General features: G+C 32.3%; 1 protein-coding gene across 1 annotated transcript; it reads right to left on the bottom strand.

Moving 5' to 3' along the window:
* Positions 1–1,339: 1,339 nt before the first annotated feature.
* Positions 1,340–7,552, bottom strand: LOC113385098 (transcription factor Sp9-like). The gene is made up of 8 exons (XM_026622906.1): positions 7,502–7,552; positions 7,040–7,175; positions 5,508–5,716; positions 5,152–5,442; positions 3,507–3,720; positions 3,328–3,432; positions 3,036–3,252; positions 1,340–1,634 (listed from the first exon to the last, which is right to left on the bottom strand). Exons 1-8 carry the CDS (start codon positions 7,550–7,552, stop codon positions 1,340–1,342), a joined length of 1,518 nt encoding a protein of 505 aa, XP_026478691.1.
* Positions 7,553–9,354: the final 1,802 nt, after the last annotated feature.

Here is a 9,354-nt window from a genome sequence, read left to right as displayed (position 1 = left end):
AATCTCCAAATCGATTCAAATAAACTTATACCGATTCAAATCAAACGAATTTTGTTAATATTCATCAAGTCAACTCGAATTGCTTTCAAACAGAAATTTTTAAGTCAATTCATTCCGATTCAAATTATTTCAAAAATTTGTCTCGATTCGAACTACAAGTTGGTTTGAATCGATTCAGGAACAATAATTTTGAACTTGTTTATTTTTCATTAAGCTTTTAGTAAAATAACTTTATCGCTCGAATCAATTCAATTGGAAATTTGAATCAACGAAAATAAATAATTTGGAATATATCAAATGTATAGAGTTCAAATTTCAAAAGCTAAAACATTTCAAAGCTATTTCGATTCGAGTTATTTCCATTTATCTAAAATGGATTCGAATCTTTGAATCGAAGTGTGTCAAATTATGTAATTCAGTCTATTTTAAGATAATTCTTTAATAAATAAGATTTCTGCACCCCTATGCATTCGAATCAAACTGATACTATTTTATAATATAATTTGAATCGATGGAAATAAATACTATTTGGATCAATTCGAAGTTACTCTGAATCGATTCGAATATAAAAGACCTTGATCTGAATCTGAATCTTAACACAAATTTATCTACTTAAAAATTTATAAATAAAACGCATATCCATTCAAATCACGTCAATTCGAATCGAAGCAAAATTTCAATCGACTTAAAAATGAATTCTTCACACAAATTCTAAATCTTCTTTAAATCGTAATAAATTTATCAATTCCAATCGAAGCATTCGAATCGATTCAACTCACAGGAATGATTCAAAGCAAAATTTGAATTGATTTTAAATTAATTTTCAATTTTTTTATCTCAAACAAATTACGCAATGCTACCTCCCTAACCTAAAGAGAAAATTACACACTATATTTACAAAATCTATTATTAACACAATCGAGTCGAGTCGAACCTTTAAATATTTACAAATAGATATCTTATTTTTATACACAACTAGTTACTTTTTTTCTTACAGACCAGAAATATAGTTAGAGATATGTTAAAAAAAATTTACAAGTATTTATTTACAAAACTGATAATTTAAGATAAGATTTTAAGCGGGTTGCAAAATATACACTTTTTATAAGCGCCACTTATTTTTTTCACCTTATTATTATAAATGTTTATCACTTTGTGGTCCATGAACATATTTTGACTTGTGCAAAGATCTTCGAAGAATTCTTGATCTACATTGTTCTTACACAAACTTGTTGGTTTTATGTACACACAAACTCTGATCACCAATCACCTATCACTTGTCTATTTACACCACTTTCCCTTAACTTTCCATCTCACGAACATTGTCCATCTTTTAATATCAAATCAAACCTCCTGTATTCGGTTTAATATCCAACAATTGTATATGTCCTTGAGGGCTACCTTGATTTGCACCTTGTTGACTCGTTTCTTCACCAGAATCCGAACAAGATTCGGATGAACCCTTCTTTCCCGAACCTCCAGAACCATTACCAGAACCGCCAGAACCACCAGACGTATGTGTTTTCACGTGTTTGGCTAAATGATCACTTCTCATGAATCGTTTGTTGCAAACTGGACAGGCAAACCTTTTTTCGCCAGTGTGGGTACGGAGATGTCTTTGGAGTTCATCGGATCTAAAAAATAATAGACAATAAAAACTAGTTAGTATTGGTATTTTGCCTTGAGGCAAGTTACATGAACTTCCCGATATGTGTAAATAATCGACTTAATTAATAAAATATAAATTAATTTATGAGTGATTAAAAGTATTGAAAATGAACGAACACGTTAACTCGGAGTATTTTCTAAAAGCAAATTTTGAAAAATTAATAATTTTTATATTTGAACCAGTTTCCGTAGGACTTTAATGGTTTAGTATGTTCATTAAAATCAAGTACTCTATCGTTATACCGAGTAAATCGTCTAATTTAATTTTAACAAACCTCAAAAAAACTATTCATTTTCTCAAATATTGATGAATTTTTAAAATTAAACTACTTGTCGTAAGGCAGTAATATTTCAGTAAGTTCTATAAGACCATGATATATATCGCTAAAAAAAGTTTCATGAAAATCGGCTATAGTTATAGTAATCGAAAATGAAAATTTTTAGATGTCTTTACGTTTCAAAACCTTCTGAACATTTTGGCATACCTTAGAAAAAATGGTTGTATGTGTGTGTGTCTGTGTGTGTGTATGTGCGTGTGTGTATGTATGTGCGGATACAAATTTTCGTCGACGATTTCGGGAACACAGATCAACGGATTTGAATAATTCAAAAAACATTCGATTCGTATTGATAAGGAGACGTGCTGATTAGTTTTTGGCGAAGGCAGGTCTAGCCGTTCCGAAGATACGGGGCAAAAAGTGCTGAAAACGGTAACTTAGTTTTTAAGAGAACGGAGAGTCCGATTTGAATAAATCAAAAAACATTTTATTTATATTAACTAAATGAAGAATTGTTCAAATTTTTGTAAGGGAGATGCAACGACTTGGCGGATATAAAGGAAAAAGTAAAAAAATGAGCCGTTTGGCGGTCAAAAATGATCATTAGACATATGCACATTAAATTATCAGATATTTTATAGAGATTTTAACAATAAGTATAAATTTTGTTTACATTCCTATGGGTTCCGTGCCAATGTTTATCCGTTAGACGGCGACGCGGCGCTTACGCGCTTCGATATTTCGTCTGTATGCAGTTACAGCAGTACAATTGCTTTGAAAAAAAGTTCAGAATATCCATAATATTTCAAATTAAATTTTTCTTCAGTCTTTTTTTTTTTCAAAAAAAGGTAAATTTTGTCAAAAATTTATTGTTTCTCAAAAATCTAATTTTTTCAGAGTATTTTTTTTTCAAAAATGTTAATCTTTATTTATCCAAATTTGTTGTCATTCGATTCAGAATTTCTTGAAACGTCGAGAAAACATAAAATTAGCGTATGGGATTTTTTGATGAAAACATAAACTTCTCCTTCGGGAAGTTAATAAGACAGTAGACATAAAGTCTCAGATGTATGAAGGTTTTAGTCTTACCTGGTGAATCGTTTTCCGCAGAACAGCCAGTTGCAGACAAATGGACGTTCGCCTGTGTGCCACCTTAGGTGTGCCTTAAGATGTGATGTCTTGCCGTAGACTTTACCACAGCCTGGTATGTGGCAGGAGTGGACGCCTCTTTTTCGTAAATGGGCACCTGCTGCTGGCCCTAAACGCTCTGCTTCCTGGCAGTTGGGACAATCACAGGTTGCTCGACCTAAAAGACCATAATGTCATAATTAACATAACAGTTGGACAAGGCCAATGAAAAGTCTGTAAACCCACTATTTACCTGTGTATCTTCTTTGAGATCTCGGACTCGGTGTCTGGTGTGTCTGCAGGGCTTGTGAAGTAGCCGGAGGTACACTTGCCGTCGCGTGGTGCAAACCAAACGAACCTGGACAAAACAAACCTCATCAGCCAAAGTTCTTTCTAAATGTCACTATTTCTACAACTGATGTTTCTCCTTACCTTGCATCGTTTTATAAGTATCCTGCAACGACAACCCATGATGATGGTGTCCTGTCGCCATACTCAAGGCTGTTGAATAATCTGTCGCGTGATGGTGATGATGGTAAGCAGGGGTAACGGCTGCAGCTGCTGCCATGTCTCTTGCACTCTCTAACCACTGCATTGAGGTCACTGGATCCCACCAGGTCGCTGGTGTATTTGCAGATGCACCAGACTAAGAAATACACAAATTAATACTTGATGATGCAAATTTTAAGGGGCACAACTAGTGTAACCGCCTAAAAAAAACGTGATTTTTGGGAATTTATATTACAAAAACTACTTTATCAATCATTTCAAAATTTTAGGAATATACTTATACATGTTTTAAGAATACATAGTAAAATTTTTGAAGAAAAAAATTAAATATTTTTTAAGTTATCGTCGATCTCCAACGGCGCGACAAAAAAAGGCCCTTCACTGCTGCAGTGATTCCGGCTTTCTACATAGATGAAATTTAAAAAATAATTCTTGTTAAACTAGATAATATTGTCTGTAAAATGAACTACGATAAAGAAAATAAATCAAAGTTTGACAAAATGGCGGCGTTTTTAAAAATAAGTCGAATTTTACCCAAAATTTTGGACTGCCAAAATTCGATTTTTGATCCGATCAAAACATCGATAGTTCATTTTATGGAGAACTAAATATAGAACATGTAAAGAAAATTTGATATTGGTCGGATCATTTGTTTTTGAGTAGTCGCTGCAGCAAATTCGGAAAATTATGATATAATATATACATTACTAACATTCAGTACATCGATAAAAGAAGAGTATGATTTAATAATACCTAATTATAAACATATAATTTAGTGTGAAACTTGTGTGTCCGTATTTTCAGCTATTTTTTTATAATCGGGAATATAACTAGAGTTCCCTGTCCGCAAACAGTTATCTAAATGTGTGTCATTTAACTTTGTTCGGTATTTTGATTTCAAATATTTCATATTTGAAAACAAAGATTCGCTATTGTACGTTGTTGCACAATATGAGTCAATTTTTAGCGCACATTTCCTTAACATAGGATACTTATTTTCATCGACTAAATTCCAAAACATTTTATCATTACAGTGCTTTTAAAATAATATCATTTTGCAAGTTTATTATTTCTAACTCCACGTCTTCGGTATTACTAATTTCGAAATACACTGAAACACTTTGCAGAAGATCGTCTTCGGCAACTTCGAATGGGTTTATAAAAAATCCTAGAACGCGTTTTAGTGCTGCGAAATCTTGAACAAAACTCTTCTGTCAATTTGTCTATAACTTCTAAATATGATGTAGTAGTAAAATTTTCTATATTTATTTTTAGACTTTCAACAATATGCCTTATATTTGGAAAATGTGAAATTGATTTATGTTAAGGTAATCATACATTTACATTAACCGAGGGCGCATCTAAAGTTGATCGGGGGCGTCGCGTTGTCGACCTCTGCTATATACTATATATATACTCTTTAAATGGCTGTGACTCAAACTATGTAAGATATCGATTTAAAATTTTGGTATGTTATTTTTAAAGGTATAACCTATCGAAATATAGAAAAAATGAAAATTTCACACTAGTTGTGCCCCTTAATTTATTCGTGTCAATTATCAATTACCTGATGGTGATGATCCGCACTTCCACTAGCAGTTTTGTAAGGATTTGCAGCATTAAAGGGCCAAGTGGCGTCGTACGGATGGCGCAACAGGGCATCATTGTAACCACTATTACCAGAACCAGCACCAGCGGCATTACCGCCATTTCCACCATTACCACTATTACCAGTACTTCCCAAACCATGAGCAAAGTACAAATCCGATGCCGATGGTGACTGGTGGTAGGAGTTTGCGTGGTGCAGGGACGTTGTCGAGTGATTCGAATGATTGGATAGTAGGTGACGTTGGTTCAACTATAGAATAGACACATTAGTAAATCTTCTGGAAATCTTTAAGTCTTATTTACTGGTGTACTTACATTGCTGCTGGTACTTGATGGTGTCAGTTGACCACTGATCGATGATGTCACTGCTCCTGGTGAAGAGTACGAGGGCGGTGTGGCTACAGGGGATGGTGGTAGGTGACGTGACGCTGATGACGTCACTGGTGACGTCAGGCTGCATGACGTCAGCGGGGATGATGTGGTATTGTTGTTGGATGAGGTGACACCTAAAGGGGAGTGTTGACCTAAAAACAGAAATACAAGTGTTATTTTGAATTCCACCAACCTTCTATCTTGCAATATTTTAAACTGAACCACTGAAAACAATATCAAAGTGTATAAAACAGTTTTTACTACATTTTAGTAAATTCTATCTAGTTTTTACTAATGTAAACAGAATATAATGATTAAATGTCCTAGATCCATGTATTGCATGTTATGGAAATACTAAAGTCTGCTCTTCAACTACGAATTATCCAAAGTTTCAATATCAAAGTGTATGAAACCATTTTTACTAGTTTTTAGTAAATTGTATCTAGTTTCTACTAATGTAAACAAATTACAATGATCGAGAAGAAAATTAAAAGTTATTTGAAGAAAACCAAAACTACTGTAAGTGGAATTCTGTCTTGAGGCAATTATGGCATCGTGCTTTAAGGCAAATTGCTGGAACTTCCCGTACCGTAATGAAATATTCGAGGAATACTGAATGTTTTCAAATAGATTATTATAAATATTGTAACATTGTCTAATATTTATAAGAAATATATAAACTGAATTGCAGAGTTGAAATTATTTGTAAAGTATATTAGAACTATAGTCAGAATTAAAAATAAAATCAGAAATATTTTTGATATACAAAAAACTAAAAATCAATTATTTTGTTAAGACAAGCAGAAAGTTCTTTGAATCATTTAAATCGGACGCTTACTTCTCTCAAAAACTGCCATTTTTTACATATTTAGCTCCGTATCTTCGAAATGGCTGGGCCTGCCTTTGCCAAAAACTAATAAACACTTCTCCCAATCGTTACTAATTGAATGTTTTTTAGATCATTCAAATCGGATACTCCGTTCTCTCAAAAATTCAATTTCTATTTTTTGCACTCTTTGCTCCGTATCTCCGAAACGGCTGGACCTGCCTTTGCCAAAAACTAATCAGCTCTTTCCCCTATCAATAGGAATCGAATGTTTTTTGAACCATTCAAATCGGTGGATCCGTGAGCCCAAAAACGTGACTGGAAATTTGTATCCATACATACATACACACACACACACACATTCATTTTTTCTGAGGTATGCCAAAACGTTCAGAAACCTTCAAAACTTCGAGAAATGTAAAAAATTTCAATTCCAATTTTCGGCCCATTACAATAACTTATCCTACGGGAAGTTAAAAATGTCTTAAATCCATATATTGCAAGTTATGACAATACTAAAGTCCACATTTCAACTACGAATTTCTCAATATTTCAATACTAAAACATGATTGATACAAAAAAATTTTGAAGTAAAACTTCTTAAGTCTTAAACATAGTTTGCTTAAGTACATACTATGTCAATAATTACCTGAAGGTGATTTCTTCCAAGGATGAAAACCTTTGCCGACGGCAGCGTCTGCCAGTGGCGGCGGCGACTTTGAGGATAACTTATTACACTGGGCAGCCAACATGGCCAGTGGCGTCCCTCTCAAACTTGGATGGTCCTGGAAAAATAAAAAAACATTTTAAGTCTGTACTAACAATTCTTGTACTTTCTGAGTTATTATTATATTAAAATGATTTAACGTAGAACGGCTGAACTAATGTTGATGGTTGAGAATATATTTTAGACGTGTAGATTTTGTGAAGATATATATATATATATATATATATATATATGATTTAGTAGTTAATTTTGATGTTGAAATATATGAGTGAGTTCTTGAGGGCGATACATCAAACAAAGAAAAGCCAAAGATTTATAAAATAATCTTTATTTCCAAACGTTTCGACATTCAATTTAATGTCATCATCAGTGGATCCACCGCACCTCATCAACTCCGTCACCTCCAACAGACTTAAAACCCTTAACAGTATGCATTCTTCTTTTTCCCCAGAAAAAAATTCTAAAGACAATAACTATATAGGCAACGTTTGTTTACCTTACGTAAAAGAACTTTTTCCAGTGTGGAAAAAACTTTTTCATAAGGTAGACATCAGACTAACTGCAACATAGATCTAACTCTTAAATCCCTCTACAAACCTGAAATCTCCCACTAGTATAGAACGTACTTCCAACATTGTTTACAAAATAAATTGCAATGATTGCCCTTCTACTTACATAGGTGAACCGGACAAAATTTAATAAAAAGACTCAAACAACACGACAATAATTCGAAAAACCCCAACCAAAACCAAACTATGATAACAGAACACATAAAAAATTTCAAACACTCCTTTAACTTTATAATGCCAGTATTCTCTACCATGAACGGAACACCATTCAGAGACGTTTTGCAGAATCTTGTTTCATATCAATATGTGACCACGTGGTGAACAAAAGATCGGATTCCTCCTTACTCTGCGATAACTACCAAGTAATGCTAAATAATGTTTCCAAATTTATCTCCTCTGAACAAAACTAATTGACCTTACTAACCTTGCCAACACTTCCTAGTTTAACTTCGGCCTTGATACCCGAGCTTTACCTACCCATACATAGCAAATTTTGAATAAACCTTTAAAAAAATTTTATTTTAGATTTTTGAGTTATTAGTATAACTACTTAGTAATACTAAATAATATTTCCAATTTTTTCTCCTAATTCTAACCATACAAACCTAGCCTAACATTACTAGTTTCAACTTCCGACTATTTTCTACCTACCCGCCCATAACAATCCTGGAATGACCCTTAAAAATCTCTCAAAACATGTGGTGACTTTTATACATGCCTCGGTACTAGCAAAGTACAGAAGTCGTGGCAGAAATTACATAATTCTACTTACATTTTTGTTCAATAAAACTATCATTTTTCTGTTTACATCATACAAAAAAATTATATAAAAAAATGCATAGTGCTGACAAGTTAGTTGTATAAATGTTAGTGCCAAATCTCTAGTGCTGTGTACACTTCTCTATATGTAACTAACCAACGTAATGTAAGTCCACTTGTATTTTATATGTATTATCCATCTTCATAAATAATTTGTTTGCTTACATATATACGAGTTTACATATATTGTATGTTTATATATATATATATATATATATGTATTTGTATGTATGTATGTATATATATGTATATTGCTTTTACATGTATGTTGTATGTATGTGCATATTTATATGTGTATACATGTAATTATATATACGTATATATGCATGTATGTATGTGTATATATAATATATATTGTATATATATTGTATATGTATATGTATGTATATATAATATATATATATGTATATTATATATATATATATATATTTTGTGAGCATTTATGTACATATGTATATATATGTATTGTGGGAATATATATATATATATGTGTATGTATATATATATGTATATATATGTGTGTATATATGTGTATATACATGTTTATGCGTATATGTATGTGTATACGTGTATAGCTATAGTTACATAGATAGGTATGAGTATATGTATGGTTCATACATGTACATGTACGTCGTTGTGAATATGCATGCACGTTGCATATATGTATATACGTATATTCATATGTGTATAGTCTTACATGTATATGTGTACATATATAGGTATATATTGTTGTATCTGTATATGTATATGTGTATTATATGTTTGTATGTGTGTGTATATGGATATATGCACGTATATATATATATGTATATATATATATATATGTATATGTGTGTATATGTGTACGTA

This window comes from Ctenocephalides felis, unplaced genomic scaffold (assembly GCF_003426905.1).
Source record: "Ctenocephalides felis isolate EL2017-DRISC unplaced genomic scaffold, ASM342690v1 CF-g0.4_SCAFFOLD_00845, whole genome shotgun sequence".
Classification (NCBI taxonomy): domain Eukaryota; kingdom Metazoa; phylum Arthropoda; class Insecta; order Siphonaptera; family Pulicidae; genus Ctenocephalides; species Ctenocephalides felis.
The sequence above is the reverse complement of the archived record's forward strand: the minus strand, read 5'-3'. Positions and strand labels throughout refer to the sequence as shown.

Coding starts and splice junctions, on each gene's coding strand:
- LOC113385098 (XM_026622906.1), bottom strand. CDS start 7,552: ATGCATACTGTTAAGGGTTTTAAGTCTGTTGGAGGTGACGGAGTTGAT. Junction 3,721..5,151: donor GTGCGGATCATCACCATCAG/GTAATTGATAAT, acceptor TGTATTTCTTAG/TCTGGTGCATCTGCAAATAC. Junction 3,433..3,506: donor TACTTATAAAACGATGCAAG/GTAAGGAGAAAC, acceptor TGTTTTGTCCAG/GTTCGTTTGGTTTGCACCAC.